Source organism: Panthera onca, chromosome A2 (genome assembly GCF_046562875.1).
Source record: "Panthera onca isolate mPanOnc1 chromosome A2, mPanOnc1 haplotype 2, whole genome shotgun sequence".
Classification (NCBI taxonomy): Eukaryota; Metazoa; Chordata; class Mammalia; order Carnivora; family Felidae; genus Panthera; species Panthera onca.
In genome coordinates this window covers 91,364,846-91,385,026 of record NC_138340.1, presented here as the reverse complement: position 1 = coordinate 91,385,026, position 20,181 = coordinate 91,364,846, and the positions used below count along the sequence as shown (strand labels likewise).

Sequence of the window (20,181 nt, the reverse complement as noted above, 5' to 3'; positions counted from 1 at the left end):
ACACAAAGGGGGCAAAGTGGGAAGAGCTTATTTTCATATTTTTCATTATACTTAACATTTATGTTCCCCTGCTCTGAAACTCATGAGGGACAGGAAAGCTATTTGTAAAATTGTCTTCAAAATAATATGTGTATTTTGCTGCTTAAACTATGATTGTATAAATCATGTACAGGTTTTGAATGTGTGTTTTAAGACTTTGATGTACACAAAGAAAATATTGCCATGTGTCCCCCCAAGGCCAGCATTATGTGTATGTTCCAAACTAGAATGTTAGATAATATTTAAATTTTAAGTATTTCATACAATTTTTCATAAAGGATTTGTTTTCTTTCATTTGCTCAAGGCTTTCCTCTGCCCCTAACCATTTCATTGGAACAGTTTTTAGAGATAAATGTCTGGAAAACTGAGTATGAAATTTTGACAATATATTCGAAGTGTACTGTTTAGTGTGACAGTTTTTAAAGTTTGAGTTAAAACTAAAATATGGGTAGTTCTGCTAGAGTAATAGTGTAACAGCCAGATTTTTTGGGGGGGGGGGGCGGTTGGTATCAGGAGAATGCTTTTTCCAATCAAAAAGTTAAATTAGCTACAATGTTGTCTCCAACATATATTATAAAGACAGCCTAAAAAAAGACACACAGATACTATGTGACCTATTTTAGAAACTTAAGAAATGGGATAAACCTAATGAAAGACTGAATCATAGAATTTTGTAGGCAAAAAGAGCCTAGAAATTGGCTCAAACCCATAATTTGATAGCTGTAGGAAGGAAGGCCAGGGAAGCTGAAGTGATGTGGTCACAGTGGAGTTGCTTGCTATTTGGCAGAGCCTTTTAGTCTGGTGTTTTGTCCACTGTACTAGCAGCTTTCAAACTCGTCTAAAATTGTGGCAATTTTTCCCTTGGCCTTTTCTCTCCCTAAGATTTGCTTACAGGTATGTCAGGCAGGTCAGCCATGAGATACAGCTCTGCAGGTCAGGGGTGTGAAGACAGCACACGGGAGGATAATGTGGCTCCTGGAGTCATCCGTCACCCGAAGTAAGCCCAACCTCTCTGAGTGTCAGGCCCTACCCTGGGCAAATGCCTGAGGGATTAATCACCAAGGCCAAAGGTCCAAATTCTCTGGCATGTGGTTGATGGAACTTCCGGTGCCAGAAGATTGTAAAAATTGGTCTCATAGTGTTCTTGAGCTAGGATGCACCTTGTGGATCATTTAACTATGCAGTTTACTAGCTCTTTAATCAGACACCAACCCCCCACCCATCATATGAATAAGGTCTCTCATGGAACTTCACCAAGTAAAACAGCTCACAGAGAGGCTTCCTTGGTTGACAGTGTCAGAGGGGAGTCCAGAGCCAGGATCTCCTGATTGTCTCGGTCTGCTACCACCTGGCAGCAATGCCGAGGTCACTCCACATATAGCCTATCACGTGTAACCCTGGCCACAGCCTATCCTGGAGATAGCCTCATCGCTTGCCTACACGAGTCTAACATCCTAACCCCACTCTTGCCCACCTGCATCCAGTTCTCCACACACCATCACAGTGAGCTTTTACAAACACAAGTCAGGTCACATTTCTCCCAGTGGTTTTCCATTGCATGGAATAAATGCAGATTCCTTACATTGACCAATATGGCCCATATGACCGGGCCCCTCCTGCCCATCATTCTCATTGCTTATTGCCTACTCAGCACATCCCGCCTGCAGCAACCTTCTCTGTTCTGTGAGCACTCCCATCTCTTTCCTGGCTTGGGGCATTGCGAACCTGCCCATCTCTCTCTAACGGCTTTGTATCATTCAGTTCTCCCTAAGAAAGAACTTTTGTCCCCATCCCACCTGAAAGTCACTATAGTATATTGCTGCTTGATGCAATAAGATTTATTACTCAAAAATGATCTTGTTAATTTATTAGGTTACTTGTTTATTACAGCTTCTCAAAGGGGAATAGAGGAATAAGGGGGAAAAGAGGAAGTTCCTGGGAAAAGCTATCACAGATATTTCAACAGTGAGTGCCCTATCACTTGAAGTTCAGGACGTGAAAGTAAAAACATTTCCTGCTTGCACAGAAATCCAACGAGATTAGAAAAAAGTCACTCCCTCATTTTAGGTTGTGTCCCGGGTGTCTGGAATAGTGCCTAGCACAAAGACTCTGTGGAAGATGGTCAGAAAATCACCCTTATGATACAATCTCATTTCACCAGTTAGGAAGCCACAAATGTACTTATGTTTCATTCTTTTTATTCATACTGTTTTTAAGTGTTCGGTAGGTAAAATTATTAAATGTACTTAGATATTTGGGTCAGATAAAAATGCAATGTAATATCCCTAAGTGGTATGGAGTCCTTAGTCATGGTGGTAGGCACTGTTGAGTTGAGGTTTCTTTGAAGTCTTGCTTGGGTGGCAAGGTACTGGTTTACTGTATCTCTTTTTGATCTTATAATATATGAGACACTCATATACTAAGTAGAACGATTGGATGGAATATTGTGAGCAGTGGTCCGCGTGTGTGGCGACTCTGAAACTACTTGTAAACCTTTCGGCTGGGTTATAGCAGATGGAGCAGGCTGTGCACTGAACATACAAAGATTGCTAAGTCAGTCCAGTTCTGCAGGGACTCACACGAATGGGAGTGGAAAGAGGAGATAGATAGAGATTATCATACCTCTAGCATTGACTTAATAAATTTAATCTGGTGTTATGTGCTCTGTGACATGTGTCATGTATTTTGTGATGTGTCATGTGTTCTTGACAAGATGAATCACTCTACTAGGGGTAAGCCATTTGAGAGGAGATCATATTTGGGCTCATTCATGGAGGAGGAATCTTTTCTAGAAGAAAAAAATGTGGTAAAAGGTGTGCCAGGTAAAGGGAGGAGAAAGAATAAAATCTTGGAGGAAGAAAGCTGTCATCACTTCTCTACTGAATATCTTCTCAGTATGTAGAAAATATTCTTTAGTCTAAAAGGGTGGGGCTCAGTCTCATGACATTTAAGCAGAATACTTTGTCATGCTCTGTATCCTCTCTAATCCCCAAGGGCAAAGGCTTCAGGAGCACAAAAGCCAAGAAGAAACCTAGGTACTATTTTCTTTTATGCTGCAGCAGACGTCCCTCCAGACAGTGACTGCACAGTGTCCTAGTACTGAAATGGGAAAGGTGTGGTGGTAAAGAAAATGTTTGGAATTTCATTGGTTGTCATTTCAAAGATGTTATCCTGTCAGGTAGATATGGTAACAAGATTGCAAAGACACTAATATGACATGTTAGGGATCTTGGACTTTATCCTTGATGTAGCGAATGTCATTGAAGGCTATTGATGGAAGCAGTATGATTATATTTTTGTTTGCAAAAATAAAATCTTATGACAATGCAAAGACCTGATTGAGTAGATAAACCAGTTAGGAGCTCTTAATAGTATAGAAGTAAGGGTTGATGGGACCCTCAACCAGAGCATTGACTCTGAGGATGGAGAGAATTTGAATAACTCCAGCCCAGATATGGAAGTCTCTACAGTTGTGGAAGTGGCTAAGGTCACCTAGGAGAGACCATGAAGTTCTGGGAAACAACAGTGTGTAGTGGGAGGGAGAACATGAGGAGTGAATGAGGCCAAGGAGAAGGATCACAGTGGTGGAGGAACCAGGAGAATGAGGTTCTGGAAGCCAGAGGAAGAGAAAAAAGTAGTCAAGAGTCTAAGCAAATGTTTTATTAAAACAAAAGCTGTGCTTAAATGTTTGGCTTTCCTGTATTCATTATTTGGCTGATACTGTTAATGCGCGCGCGCGCGTGTGTGTGTGTGTGTGTGTGTGTGTGTGTATTTGTATATTATATGTATCTATACATCCACACATATATCTATGTATATGTTATATAGAGAGTTTCTAGCTTTTCCCCTCTGGAAAAAATATAAATGTTTAGATACTATTTAAATATTCTTCTTTATAACTATTGGTTTGGGCAGTAACCCCTGAGGCCCATATAAGTGAAAATTACTAGACCATATGACTTCTAAGATCATTTCAGCTTGAAAGTTTTGATTTTGTGAAGGCATGCCTAAGGATGAGAATTTTGTGAGAAGCTCATAGAGGCAGGAAAAATCTCTGGGCCAGAGAACTTTCAAATGATAAGAATTGATTGGAGGAAAATAAAAGTTAGTTGGAGGGAGTCTAAAGAATATAGCATTTTTATTTCATTGGTCAGTAGAGATTATCTCTCTCAGATGAGTTGAATGCTCCATTATGCTGATGGGTACACTTTAACACTACTGAAGCACAAGTAAAAGACACTTGTTGCTAAGGTTGATTTCTGATGACTGAATCTATATATATCTATATATATCTGTATATATCTATCTCTCTCTATATATATATCCATATATATATAGATACATATATATCACATGTGTAGTGTTGTGCACAAACATAAAAGGGTCAATTTTGACCTTGAACATAATTTTTTACTTTATGGACTGTATAAAATGATTGTGGCCCTAGAAGCCACCGTTGCCAAAGAACATTTTTTGAAATTCTTTTGATTCCTTACCTTTAGAATTGAGAAAACTGGTAGTAGCAATGAAAACAGTAGAAAACAGACCTTTAGTTAGATTTGAAAATTTATCTTGATTTGGTAGTAATATACACTGGTGACAATAAATATCGTTTAGAAGCATTTCCTGGCTAGATAAATAAGATTGAAAATCCCTAATGAGAGATCTTCTAAGACACATGTGGAGAAAAATCTTCACACAGCTATTTAATATTTTATCCTTGAAAATATAGAGCAGAAGAAATCTCATAACTGACTTAAAAGATCAATGTGGACACATTATTGCATTGCCATAATCAGTAGGAAGCAATCAAGGTTCTCTGCTACATCTCTGCATCTTTTTATTACTTCCTTATTACCCCTAAATATAGTTTTCCCTGGGTTTCTGTGCTCTGTCACCCCTTTTTGCTTACCTGCCACCCTGTTGTCACAGTTAAGGAGTTGGCTTTTTTCCTTCCAAATTCAGCTGTGGCCTCTAGCCATGACTCCTACATCTTCAGACCTGAACTCTTTCCAGAACTGGAGTGCTATAGTCTAAATACCTATTAGACATCTTCAGTTGAATGTTGCAGGTACCACAATAAACATTTTCAAAACTGAACCAGTAGTCTTCTCACGTCTGACCAGATCTGCTCTTTTGGCTAACTTAATTCTCACCATGATACTACCACTCTCCAGATGCTTGGACTTGAGGCCTTGGTTGTTCAAGCAGTTGCTAGAACCTGTAACTTCTTGTTCTCTGAATCTTGTGGGTACTTTCCTTCTTTTCTGTTCTCATTTAGATCCTCTATGCTTACATAATTGCAGTAGCTCGTGTTGCTCGGTCTCTCTCTAGTTCAGTTAATCTTCTACATTGCTAGCAGCTAAGTCATCCTAGACCATACCTCTAATCATGTCCTCTTCTGCTCAAGCCACTGAGTGACTACTAGTTTTATACGCTCTGCCTGCAGGGTCCAGATGATCTTTCCAGCCACATAACCACTGTCTCCCATCCACACAGCACACCTACACCCCAGCCAGACTGTTTGACTCCTTCCTCAAATATTCCATGGTCATTTGTCCACATTGCTCCTGTTGCAAAAACTTTCCTCCCCTTTCCCATCCCTGTCAAAATCAAACTCTTCTCAACTAGCCCCTCACATAACATAACTTTTGAAAAGACTGTAAGATTTGAAGTGTGCTTCCCCATTGATCCAGCAGTCCTGATTATGATCATTTATCCTATAAAAATATATATCATACATTCATATATAATATATATGTACAGATATGTTTAGTGCAGCATTGCTTATAATAGTAAAATATTGGAAACAACTGAAATAGATGCAGCTTGGAAAAAATGGAGACATACATACACACAAACTGACATAGAAGATTGGCCACTGAATGTGGGCTGTGATTTGTGTACTTATGTGTGAGTAGACATGCATACAGAAAAAAAAAAAAAAAACTCTGAAAAAGTACATACTGAAATTTTTAACAGGGTGTGTGTGTGTGTGTGTGTGTGTGTGTGTGTGTGGTAAAATTTTAATGTACATTATCTAAAAATGTCAACATTTGCTAATACTGCTCAGTAGTGTTAAAAATGAATTTGCTTAGTAAAATGTGAGAGTTGTTTGTTTCTTTAAAAAAAGTCATGCTTATTACATTATTTTTTATATTTTATGTTTTTTAAATAAAAATAGAAGCTGGAGAAATGCAGCGTTAGATTGTAAGCACTAAGTGCTTTAGTATCAAGTGTGTATGTGCTGATACTTATTTATCAGGACAGAGGCCTTAGAAAAGAGTTTTCTCTCTGTCACCTTAGAGTGATATTTCATAAAATATTTTAATTCATGGACGCCAATAATCCAGCTGATAGATTACTTCTTAATAAATATGAGTTTCTTCTTGCAAGTCAGCTTCACTGAATTAAGTGTGTGTGTGGTTGCAACGGCCAACAGTGAAGGATTTGAATGGATGCCATGATACTTACAATTCAAACATCAGTTTGACCAATTTTTGTGTAAACTATTAAGTAGCACAAGTTTGATTCATTTTTATATGCTTATTTTTAATGGAGAACAAAGAGACATAATGGTATATGTTTGTTTTGTGGCGATCTAGGTATTGTCAACGATTCATATTTCATCAACCGTCTGGAGGAGGAAATGACCACGTAATTAGACATTTTCCTTACTATGCTTTTCTGTATCCAATTATAGCAGTGTTTTCCTAAGCTTTTCTGTAACCAATTATAGCAGTGTTTAAAATTTTGAATTATTAGAATAAAGAGTCAAACTGGAGAACAATACCACTGTTAGTTTTCTAGGAGGATATAGTGTAAAATTTTTTATTTTATTTTATTAAAAAAATTTTTTTAATGTTTTATTTATTTTTGAGACAGAGAGAGACAGAGCATGAACGGGGGAGGGTCAGAGAGAGAGGGAGACACAGAATCTGAAGCAGGCTCCAGGCTCTGAGCTGTCAGCACAGAGCCCGACACGGGGCTCGAACTCACGGACCATGAGATCATGACCTGAGCCAAAGTCGGACGCTTAACCAACTGAGCCACCCAGGCACCCCATAAAATTTTTTATTTTTTAAGAAAAGAATTTTCTGCATGAGATGAACTAAAATTAAGGTTAAGCCTAGATTAGATTTATTTATGCCTTGTAAATATAGAATATCATACACAATGAGATTAGAGGATTTCAAAGTGTTTTTTTTAATGTGCTTAAATTAAGAATCACAAATTTCATTGGCTTTGTAATAGTTTGCTTCCTGTACTTTTCTAGTCATGATATGATGATGAGACCAGTCAACACAATTTTTTTTCTTTAACACAGCACCAAATTCTAAATAATGAAATAAAACATCCCAGTGTAGATATAGTCCCTCTGACCTTTATTCATCTCAGGGTGCTCTTGTTAATGATTTATATATCTTGAAGTTTGGTCCCCAGAACAGCTTATGAAAGATGTCCAAAGGTATGGGTTTGTTAATCAGAAGATAACGAACATATTGTTTGTTTTATTGTTTTACTATCATCCTGTAAATCATCTGTTAGATTTGAAGAAAATAGAGAATCTTGATCATATGTTGAAAGATAAGAAGCAAGCCCTTTAAATATTCCTAGGGAAAAGCATTTTTTTTATACTGAGGAAAATGAAACAGTGTCTTATAATCATCTTACAAATGTTTAAATATAAGTATATTTTGTTTGAATTAACATGGACTGATTATTTAGAATACGTTAAGTCCTTTTCAAGCATTGTACTTGTTAAATCGATTTTTTTTTTAATGTTTATTTTTGAGAGAGAGAGAAAGAGACAGAGCATGAGCAGGGGAGGGGCTTAGAGAGAGAAGGAAACACAGAATCAGAAGCAGGCTCCAGCCTGTCAGCACAGAGCCTGAAGCGGGGCTCAAATCCACAAATTGTGAGATCATGACCTGAGCCGAAGTTGGACGCTTTACCGACTGAGCAACCCAGGCGCCCCAAAATGTGGTTTCTTTTTGGCTGTTTCTTGCTATATCATTAACACTTGGATAATAATTGCTAAATTATTTATTAACTAAAATTTAGTATTGTAATTATATCTTCCCGGATAAGTACGTTGTAATCCCAAGGTATAGGTTGGGGAAGATGTTTTTACCACTATTCCTGCTGGGCTGAACACACAGAGGTGTAAACAGTAACATCCATGACTACCTGGTTATTTCATGGCTATTTTTGTAACTTCTTCAAGGTTCATACCAGCCTTTTTATTTGAAGACAGCAAGTAGTGCACATTAAAAAATGGGAATATTGTAACTCCTATTTCATGTAGAATGTCTGTCTTTAACCTAAAAAGAATTTGCGTAGTAAAGTGTGAGAGTTGTTTGCCTTTTTAAAATATAAAGTCTCAGAGAAAAAGACATAAACTCACTGTTTCTAGATAATCAAGAGTCTGATTTTAGAAGATGGTCATTTTTTTTTATTGTTAGAGTTTGAACGGGAAGAAGTGATATTTGATTCATTAAGCATTTTAGGATAACTCACAAAGCCTAGTTGGGCAGACAGTATAAAAATACTTTTTATTTGGCATTTACGTTCTGCCAGATTAGTTGGCCCAAGGTCAGGAGACAATTTCCATGTCTTGATTCCACTTTCTGACAGGTTCTGTCACTTCTTTCTATTCTCCAAGGTGCAGAAACCACCTCAAAGTGCTCATCAAGGATCCTGAGGCAATAGAAGTAGACAGGAGTGCAGTGGTAGGTCTTACTTGATGCTGGGATGCCTCAAGGCACCACACAAGTCTTTCACAGTAACTGGAATATACTCTGAAGCTTACTGTGTTCCAGGCACTGACCCAAGTGCATATCATGCACTGTGGCATTATTATTCTTACCTGTGCTTCACCAATTAGAAAAGGTTTAGAAAGGTTAGGCACCTTGCCCAGGATTACACAGCAGATAAGTGAAAAGCTGGGATTTGAGCCAAAGCAGAAACCACACTCCTAACCAACCCACCACGTTGGTTGGCATAGACATAGTTGGATGCCGACCATCAAATCTGTTTGTTACAACCCCTCCTTATTTGTCAAGGATGGAAAGATAGCCAGATGACTGAAAACATAAGTATTATTAGTCTGTTTGGGAAAGCTGTGGTGACCAGAAAACAGTGTACGTGTAGTGTTCTTGTTGCTTTGCAGGTATGCCTATTATTACAGTGGGATCGGTGCTGGTGTGCTGGTTGCTGCTTACATCCAGGTTTCATTCTGGTGCCTGGCAGCTGGAAGGCAAATACTCAAAATCAGAAAACAATTTTTTCATGCTATAATGCGACAGGAGGTAGGCTGGTTTGATGTGCATGATGTTGGAGAGCTTAACACCCGGCTCACGGAGTAAGTACCAGGTTTTGTGTCTAACGCGGACACGGTTCTTGTTCTCACTTACATCAAAAGGGATGCCATCAGATCTGCTCAGAGATGTTAGTGCATAACTCAGGAGTAATTAGAAGGCTAAATTCCTTCTGAGCAGCAACCATGTCTTATGTATTCTTTTGTTCCCACCACCCAGGCAGGGCATGAGGGGATTTGCATGACTAGCAATGAGGGAGACCTGCCAGACTCCCAAAGTCCTCTGAGAGTGGTTCAGTAGAGCAACAACATGGCACTTTCTGAGGACGTTTCCAAGCAAAATTGTAGATGTAAACTAATTACCCTGCACTTAAAACAACACAACTAACTGGATTCAGGAGAAAAGTTCTGTGCTCACAATTCTAACATTTATTTCTAACACTGTCTGTTCTTTTAGTGATGTCTCCAAAATTAATGAAGGAATTGGTGACAAAATTGGAATGTTCTTTCAGTCAATGGCAACATTTTTCATCGGTTTTATAGTGGGATTTACACGTGGTTGGAAGCTAACCCTTGTGATTTTGGCCATCAGCCCTGTTCTTGGACTGTCAGCTGCTATCTGGGCAAAGGTGGGTAAAGCATGTAAATCCAGATTTTAAACTGTCCCCACTTCCCTCCCCCCATGGTGGAAGGCTGTTTTTGTCACATGATGATCCTGCCCCTGTACTTACTTGGTTTTAGATCATCTGTTCAAAATCAGTGGGAGTAAGTGGGTGTAACCTCAGTAAGTCCTACCCATGCCAGGACTGCATGCTATCCTGGGCCATGTAATTATTTGGGCAAGGTATGAGCTAGAAGGAAGTAGGTCTCACATCTCATCCCCTGATTTCATATAAAAGGCATACTCAACTCTCAAAGAACTGTGTTCTATATTCACAAATAGAAATTCAACTGGAGATTCAAGTTCAGTGACAACATATGTCCCATTCAGCTAACATTATTGATTTTAAAGTCTTTTAGATCTTATTTAATTTGTAAATTGATTTAATAGTTGTGTCAGTGTTATACATGATTCTCTAGTGTTTAACATATTTAAATCCATTGGTATGAAAATTATTTTTCAAAACTACTTTTGGGTCCCCTATGCATATAAATCCTAAGCCTGAAGTTCTCTCTTCCAATCACAAAGCAAAGTAGTGCCAGTTGCCCTGCCCACCTCTGCACACAGATGATCTTGTGAAACGTATTTTCCCTTTCAAGGCTGGGTGTAGTGTTCACTTTAAACTGATTTCATAAAAGAGTGGGTAGTGGTAGATATTGGTCCAGTTTCTAATTTGTGTCGGATTCAACACAACTTCGCAAAAGCATTACAAATTCATTTGGCAAAAGGATATAAAATATTGGGGACAAGCCACAGTCAAGCCTAACACAAAAGAAACCAGATGGTAAGTATTAAGAAATTTTAGAAATTTTACCCCGTAGGATGGATATTGTTTTGATATTGCAAACAATAACTACCATTTACTCAGCTATATCAGGAAAATACATATTATCCTTCTGACGTTTAGGTCTTAGCGCAGGAAAAAATTGAGTTTCTGAGGAGTCTGTTAATATGTTGCTGAGACTAACAGTGTTGTTGGTGTTTAAACTGCATTTCTCTGTTAGTCTGCTGAAATACTTGGCCTGTGTGGTAATTGATTTTTCTGTTTACCTAGAATATTAGTCAGGTGGCAAACTGTTCATATCAGTATTTGTTGAAAAACTGTCTAAAATGTATTGGTGTCTGTTCTAGTTATGTTAGGAAAACAGACAGCAAGTTAATATTTTAATAATTATGCTTTGCTTCTGATACTATTTATTTAATAAATGGAGCCATCGGCTTATTGCCGGAGACCTAAGTTTTAATCCTCACTCTGTCATAAAGTTTTGGTAAGATTTGAAATGAATTTTTTAAATTCTTTGTTTATCAGCCATATTAAAGAAGTAATGTGGCCCCATCTGGGAAGCTCCTTTGTCCCTGTGAGCCTGAGGCTCTTCTCTCCAATTGGGTCAAGAAGGAGGAACAGGATGAGACCCAGTCACAACAAGCTTCTTGGTCTAGGAAGCCTCTTTAGACCGGTACTCTGGCAACTGACATCTTCCGATCAGAGACACTAGCACAGCTAGAGGGCGCAGGTAGGGGAAACCACCACACGCTGCCTCTAGCAAGAGATACCTGGTGGTCTGACCTTTTAGAAACCACTTCCACTTCCTCAGGTAGCAGACACAGAGGCCAACAGAAGTACTGACAGCTCCAGATAAACCATGCTGACCAAACTAATACACAAAGTCTCTGAATATGAAACTGCCCCTGGAACCACAGCTCACAAAGTAGGCCAGACAAGGTAACTGCTTGCTAAAAAGGTTTAAATAGGACCCATTCTCCTAGCATACTAGACAAAATGTCCAGGATACAGTAAAAGGTCACTTGTCACACCAGTAATCAAGAAAATCACCACTTGAATGAATAAAAAATCATTAATTAACTGATACCAACACTGAGATAAATCAGATGTTAGAATTATTTGACATGGATTTTGAAACAGCTGCCCTAAAAATTTCAAATTCTCTTGAAACAAAAGAAAAAAATAGCTAATACCAGCAATTAAGTAGAAGTTACAAAAACAAATGAAATGAGAGAACTGAAAGATACAACAGCAGAAATAGAAGTCACAGCGGATGCGCTCAGTCTCATTAAGTGGAGATGACTGAATAGAATCAGTGTATCTGGAGATAGAATAATAGAATTTACTGGGTGCCTGGGTGGCTCAGTCAGTTAAGTGACCGACTTTGGCTCAGGTCATGATCTAGCAATTTGTGAGTTCAAGCCCTGCATCAGGCTCTGTGCTGACAGCTCAGAGCCTGGAGCCTGCTTAAGATTCTGTGTCTCCCTCTCTCTCTGCCCCTCCCCGGCTTGTGCTCTGTCTCTCTCTGTCTCAAAAATGAATGAATGTAAAAAAAAAAGAAAATTTTTTTAAAAAGTAGGAGAATGAGAACTAGAGACAACAAATAGTAAACAGGTAAAATGGTGGACTTAACTGCTATCATTAATTATCTTAAAGATAGTTTAAATATACCCATCATAAGAGGAATTAACAGTGGATTAAAAAAACACATGAACCAACTACATGCTGTTCCAAAGAAACTTAATTCAAATTCAACAACATAGGTAGAGTAACAGGATGAGAAAAGATACACTTAAAAATGGCTACATTAATATCTGGAAACATTAACTTAAAACATTATAACATTAATAAATTGTGAATATGGACTAATGAATTCACCAAAGGGCTGGAGTGTATGCCTGATTTGTATCATAAGCTCTAAGAATACTCCTCAAGTTATGAGTCCGTATGTTGAACTTAAATATAATATCCATTGAATTAGAAGTGGAATTAATACCTGTAACAGCTATATATAACTAACTTATCTGTCATTCAATTACTAGTAAATTATATAAGAAAATGTGTATATTAATTTTTTTTCTGAGACAGTTGTGTCTAATGCCTTTAAATGAAGCCTGTACATACATTTTCCACAGTCTAATACTTAGTACATTTTAGTACGATATAGCAAAAGAATCCTGCATACACATTTGAAGAGAGGTACATTTCTTCGCATTAGATATGAAAATTTAATAATTAATATTCCCCCGAATTAGTTGCTTTATCATTTTTTTTTATTTTTTTTTTTTATTTTTTAATATATGAAATTTACTGTCAAATTGGTTTCCATACAACACCCAGTGCTCATCCCAAAAGGTGCCCTCCTCAATACCCATCACCCACCCTGCCCTCCCTCCCACCCCCCATCAACCCTCAATTTGTTCTCAGTTTTTAACAGTCTCTTATGCTTTGGCTCTCTCCCACTCTAACCTCTTTTTTTTTTTTTTTTTCCTTCCCCTTCCCCATGGGTTTCTGTTATGTTTCTCAGGATCCACATAAGAGTGAAACCATATGGTATCTGTCTTTCTCTGTATGGCTTATTTCACTTAGCATCACACTCTCCAGTTCCATCCATGTTGCTACAAAAGGCCATATTTCATTTTTTCTCATTGCCACGTAGTATTCCATTGTGTATATAAACCACAATTTCTTTATCCATTCATCAGTTGATGGACATTTAGGCTCTTTCCATAATTTGGCTATTGTTGAGAGTGCCGCTATAAACATTGGGGTAAAGGTGCCCCTATGCATCAGTACTCCTGTATCCCTTGGATAAATTCCTAGCAGTGCTATTGCTGGGTCATAGGGTAGGTCTATTTTTAATTTTCTGAGGAACCTCCACACTGCTTTCCAGAGCGGCTGCACCAATTTGCATTCCCACCAACAGTGCAAGAGGGTTCCTGTTTCTCCACATCCTCTCCAGCATCTATAGTCTCCTGATTTGTTCAATTTGGCCACTCTGACTGGCGTGAGGTGGTATCTGAGTGTGGTTTTGATTTGTATTTCCCTGATAAGGAGCGACGTTGAACATCTTTTCATGTGCCTGTTGGCCATCCGGATGTCTTCTTTAGAGAAGTGTCTATTCATGTTTTCTGCCCATTTCTTCACTGGGTTATTTGTTTTTCGGGTGTGGAGTTTGATGAGCTCTTTATAGATTTTGGATACTAGCCCTTTGTCCGATGTGTCATTTGCAAATATCTTTTCCCATTCCGTTGGTTGCCTTTTAGTTTTGTTGGTTGTTTCCTTTGCTGTGCAGAAGCTTTTTATCTTCATAAGGTCCCAGTAATTCACTTTTGCTTTTAATTCCCTTGCCTTTGGGGATGTGCCGAGTAAGAGATTGCTACGGCTGAGGTCAGAGAGGTCTTTTCCTGCTTTCTCCTCTAAGGTTTTGATGGTTTCCTGTCTCACATTCAGGTCCTTTATCCATTTTGAGTTTATTTTTGTGAATGGTGTGAGAAAGTGGTCTAGTTTCACCCTTCTGCATGTTGCTGTCCAGTTCTCCCAGCACCATTTGTTAAAGAGACTGTCTTTTTTCCATTGGATGTTCTTTCCTGCTTTGTCAAAGATGAGTTGGCCATACGTTTGTGGGTCTAGTTCTGGGGTTTCTATTCTATTCCATTGGTCTATGTGTCTGTTTTTATGCCAATACCATGCTGTCTTGATGATGACAGCTTTGTAGTAGAGGCTAAAGTCTGGGATTGTGATGCCTCCTGCTTTGGTCTTCTTCTTCAAAAGTACTTTGGCTATTCGGGGCCTTTTGTGGTTCCATATGAATTTTAGGATTGCTTGTTCTAGTTTCGAGAAGAATGCTGGTGCAATTTTGATTGGGATTGCATTGAATGTGTAGATAGCTTTGGGTAGTATTGACATTTTGACAATATTTATTCTTCCAATCCATGAGCAGGGAATGTCTTTCCATTTCTTTATATCTTCTTCAATTACCTGCATAAGCTTTCTATAGTTTTCAGCATACAGATCTTTTACATCTTTGGTTAGATTTATTCCTAGGTATTTTATGCTTCTTGGTGCAATTGTGAATGGGTTCAGTTTCTTCATTTGTCTTTCTGTTGCTTCATTGTTAGTGTATAAGAATGCAACTGATTTCTGCACATTGATTTTGTATCCTGCAACTTTGCTGAATTCATGTATCAGTTCTAGCAGACTTTTGGTGGAGTCTATCGGATTTTCCATGTATAATATCATGTCATCTGCAAAAAGCGAAAGCTTGACTTCATCTTTGCCAATTTTGATGCCTTTGATTTCCTTTTGTTGTCTGGTTGCTGATGCTAGAACTTCCAGCACTATATTAAACAACAGCGGTGACAGTGGGCATCCCTGTCGTGTTCCTGATCTCAGGGAAAAAGCTCTCAGTTTTTCCCCGTTGAGGATGATGTTAGCTGTGGGCTTTTCATAAATGGCCTTTATGATCTTTAAGTATGTTCCTTCTATCCCGACTTTCTCAAGGGTTTTTATTAAGAAAGGGTGCTGGATTTTGTCAAAGGCCTTTTCTGCATCGATTGACAGGATCATATGGTTCTTCTCTTTTTTTTTGTTAATGTGATGTATCACGTTGATCGATTTGCTAATGTTGAACCAGCCCTGCATTCCAGGAATGAATCCCACTTGATCATGGTGAATAATTCTTTTTATATGCTGTTGAATTCGATTTGCTAGTATCTTATTAAGAATTTTTGCATCCATATTCATCAGGGATATTGGCCTGTAGTTCTCTTTTTTTACTGGGTCTCTGTCTGGTTTAGGAATCAAAGTAATACTGGCTTCATAGAATGAGTCTGGAAGTTTTCCTTCCCTTTCTATTTCTTGGAATAGCTTGAGAAGGATAGGTATTATCTCTGCTTTAAATGTCTGGTAGAACTCCCCTGGGAAGCCATCTGGTCCTGGACTCTTATTTGTTGGGAGATTTTTGATAACCGATTCTATTTCTTTGCTGGTTATGGGTCTGTTCAAGCTTTCTATTTCCTCCTGATTGAGTTTTGGAAGAGTGTGGGTGTTTAGAAATTTGTCCATTTCTTCCAGGTTGTCCAATTTGCTGGCATATAATTTTTCATAGTATTCCCTGATAATTGTTTGTATCTCTGAGGGATTGGTTGTAATCATTCCATTTTCATTCATGATTTTATCTATTTGGGTCATCTCCCTTTTCTTTTTGAGAAGCCTGGCTAGAGGTTTGTCAATTTTGTTTATTTTTTCAAAAAACCAACTCTTGGTTTCGTTGATCTGCTCTACAGTTTTTTTAGATTCTATATTGTTTATTTCTGCTCTGATCTTTATTATTTCTCTTCTTCTGCTGGGTTTAGGCTGTCTTTGCTGTTCTGCTTCTATTTCCTTTAGGTGTGCTGTTAGATTTTGTATTTGGGATTTTTCTTGTTTCTTGAGATAGGCCTGGATTGCAATGTATTTTCCTCTCAGGACTGCCTTCGCTGCATCCCAAAGCGTTTGGATTGTTGTATTTTCATTTTCGTTTGTTTCCATATATATTTTAATTTCTTCTCTAATTGCCTGGTTGACCCACTCATTCGTTAGTAGGGTGTTCTTTAACCTCCATGCTTTTGGAGGTTTTCCAGACTTTTTCCTGTGGTTGATTTCAAGCTTCATAGCATTGTGGTCTGAAAGTATGCATGGTATAATTTCAATTCTTGTAAACTTATGAAGGGCTGTTTTGTGACCCAGTATATGATCTATCTTGGAGAATGTTCCATGTGCACTCGAGAAGAAAGTAAATTCTGTTGCTTTGGGATGCAGAGTTCTAAATATATGTGTCAAGTCCATCTGATCCAATGTATCATTCAGGGCCCTTGTTTCTTTATTGACCGTGTGTCTAGATGATCTATCCATTTCTGTAAGTGGGGTGTTAAAGTCCCCTGCAATGACCACATTCTTATCAATAAGGTTGCTTATGTTTATGAGTAATTGTTTTATATATCTGGGGGCTCGGGTATTTGGCGCATAGACATTTATAATAGTTAGCTCTTCCTGGTGGATAGACCCTGTGATTATTATATAATGCCCTTCTTCATCTCTTGTTACAGCCTTTCATTTAAAGTCTAGTTTGTCTGATATAAGTATGGCTACTCCAGCTTTCTTTTGGCTTCCAGGAGCATGATAAATAGTTCTCCATCCCCTCACTCTCAATCTAAAGGTGTCCTCAGATCTAAAATGAGTCTCTTGTAGACAGCAAATAGATGGGTCTTGTTTTTTTATCCATTCTGATACCCTATGTCTTTTAGTTGGCGCATTTAATCCATTTACATTCAGTGTTATTATAGAAAGATATGGGTTTAGAGTCATTGTGATGTCTGTATGTTTTATGCTTGTAGTGATGTCTCTGGTACTTTGTCTCACAGGATCCCCCTTAGGATCTCTTGTAGGGCTGGTTTCATGGTGACAAATTCCTTCAGTTTTTGTTTGTTTGGGAAGACCTTTATCTCTCCTATTCTAAATGACAGACTTGCTGGATAAAGGATTCTCGGCTGCATATTTTTTCTGTTTAGCACACTGAAGATCTCCTGCCAATCCTTTCTGGCCTGCCAAGTTTCAAAAGAGAGATCGGTCACGAGTCTTATAGGTCTCCCTTTATATGTGAGGGCACGTTTATCCCTTGCTGCTTTCAGAATTTTCTCTTTATCCTTGTATTTTGCCAGTTTCACTATGATATGTCGTGCAGAAGATCGATTCAAGTTACGTCTGAAGGGAGTTCTCTGTGCCTCTTGGATTTCAGTGCCTTTTTCCTTCCCCAGTTCAGGGAAGTTCTCAGCTATAATTTGTTCAAGTACCCCTTCAGCACCTTTCCCTCTCTCTTCCTCCTCTGGGATACCAATTATGCGTATATTATTTTTTTTTAGTGTATCACTTAGTTCTCTAATTTTCCCCTCATACTCCTGGATTTTTTTATCTCTCTTTCTTTCAGCTTCCTCTTTCTCCATAACTTTATCTTCTAGTTCACCTATTCTCTCCTCTGCCTCTTCAAGCCGAGCCATCGTGGTTTCCATTTTGTTTTGCATTTCGTTTAAAGCGTTTTTCAGCTCCTCGTGACTGTTCCTTAGTCCCTCGATCTTTGTGGCAAGAGATTCTCTGCTGTCCTGTATACTGTTTTCAAGCCCAGCGATTAATTTTATGACTATTATTCTAAATTCACTTTCTGTTATATTATTTAAATCCTTTTTGATCAGTTCATTAGCTGTTGTTATTTCCTGGAGATTCTTCTGAGGGGAATTCTTCCGTTTGGTCATTTTGGAGAGTCCCTGGCGTGGTGAGGACCTGCAGGGCACTTCCCCTGTGCTGTGGTGTATAACTGGAGTTAGTGGGCGGGGCCGCAGTCCGACCCGATGTCTGCCCCCAGCCCACTGCTGGGGCCACAGTCAGACTGGTGTGTGCCTTCTCTTCCCCTCTCCTAGGGGCGGGATTCACTGTGGGGTGGCGTGTCCCGTCTGGGCTACTTGCACACTGCCAGGCTTGTGTTGCTGGGGATCTGGCGTATTAGCTGGGGTGGGTAGGCAAGGTGCACGGGGGCTGGAGGGGCAGGCTTAGCTCGCTTCTCCTTAGGTGATCCACTTCAGGAGGAGCCCTGTGGCAGCAGGAGGGAGTCAGATCCGCTGCCGGAGGTTTGGCTCCGCAGAAGCACAGAGTTGGGTGTTTGCGCGGAGCGAGCAAGTTCCCTGGCAGGAACTGGTTCCCTTTGGGATTTTGGCTGGGGGATGGGCGGGGGAGATGGCGCTGGCGCCTTTGTTCCCCGCCAAGCTGAGCTCTGCCGTCCGGGGGCTCAGCAGCTCTCCCTCCCTTTGTCCTCAAGCCTTCCCGCTTTCCGAGCAGAGCTGTTAACTTATGACCTCCCAGACGCTAAGTCGCGCTTGCTGTCGGAATACAGTCTGTCCGGCCCCTCCGCTTTTGCCAGCCAGACTCGGGGGCTCTGCTTGGCCGGCGAGCCGCCCCTCCGCCCCGGCTCCCTCCCGCCAGTCCGTGGAGCGCGCACCGCCTCGCCGCCCTTCCTACCCTCTTCCGTGGGCCTCTAGTCTGCGCTTGACTCCGGAGACTCCGTTCTGCTAATCCTCTGGCGGTTTTCTGGGTTCTTTAGGCAGGTGTAGGTGGAATCTAAGTGATCGGCAGGACGCGCTGTGAGCCCCGCGTCCTCCTACGCCGCCATCTTCCGGACTCTCAGCAGTAGCATACTTTTTTATGTAGAAAATCTTAAGGATCACTTCTCAGCCTTTTGGCTAGGATCAAGTGAAAATCTTAAGGAATCTACAGTCTTCTAGAACTAATAATTGAATTTAGAAAGGTCACAAGTTACCAGATCAATTACATTTCTACACAGTAACAATAAACATGCACAACCCAAAATGTAAATAGTAAGTTAAAATTAATACCACTTGTGATCACTACAAATAAGGTAATAGGTATACACTTCATAAAACATACATAGGATCTGTATGGTGATAATTATTAAATGGTCATGAAAGAAATCAAGGCTGAGTAATTGAAGAGACATGGTATGTTCATGGATTAGAAGACCCAACATAGTAAAGATGTCATTTCTTTCCAAACTGATGTGTATGTAGATATAAGGCACTTCCTATAAATATATAAATATTACAGTAGGGTTTTCTTGCGGACATAGACGAGACAGCTATTCTAAAATTTATATGGAAAGACACAGGCCCTAGAAGAGCTAAAACAATTTTGATAAAGAATAAAGTGAGAAGAACAGGTCCGTCTGCTATCAAAGTTTACTCTACTGCTGTGGTATACTGGCTGAAGGATAGACTCATAAATCAATGAAAACAATAGAGAACCCAGAAATAGACTTACGCAAATATGCCCAGCTTATTTTTGATGAAGATACAAAGCAATTCAGTGAAGGAAGAATGAACTTTCAACAAATGGTGCTGGAGCATTTGGATATCCACAGGTGCAGGGGTGAGGGGGGGACCCTTGACTTAAACCTCACACCATATAAAAATTAACAAAAATGGATCATAGACTTATATGTAAGATGTAAAGCTATAAAACTTTGAGAAGAAAACACAGGAGAAAATCTTTAGGATCTGTGCCTAGGCAAAGAGTTCTTACATTTGATACTAAAAGCTCAATCCTTGGAAAGAAAAAATTATAAATTAGGCTTCATCGAAACTAAAAACTTTTGCTCTCTGAAAGCCATGTGAAGAGGATGAAAAGATGGGCTACAAACTGGGGAATAATTATATGCAAACTTATCCAGACAAAGGACTTAGTATCCTAAAACTAAAAACTCAGTAAAAAACAAAACAATTAGAATGGACAAAAGACATGAACAAACAGTTTGTCAAAAAGGATATACAGATA

General features: G+C 39.2%; 1 protein-coding gene across 2 annotated transcripts in view; it reads left to right on the top strand.

The window, feature by feature from the left end:
* Positions 1-20,181, top strand: part of ABCB1 (ATP binding cassette subfamily B member 1) — a 116,400-nt gene that overhangs the window by 24,881 nt on the left and 71,338 nt on the right. For both annotated transcript variants that reach the window (XM_078442508.2, XM_078442509.2), the window contains 3 exons: positions 6,645-6,696; positions 9,212-9,403; positions 9,816-9,987. In XM_078442508.2, coding sequence (XP_078298634.1) covers positions 6,645-6,696; positions 9,212-9,403; positions 9,816-9,987 — 416 coding nt within the window. The remainder of the gene's footprint in view (positions 1-6,644; positions 6,697-9,211; positions 9,404-9,815; positions 9,988-20,181) is intronic.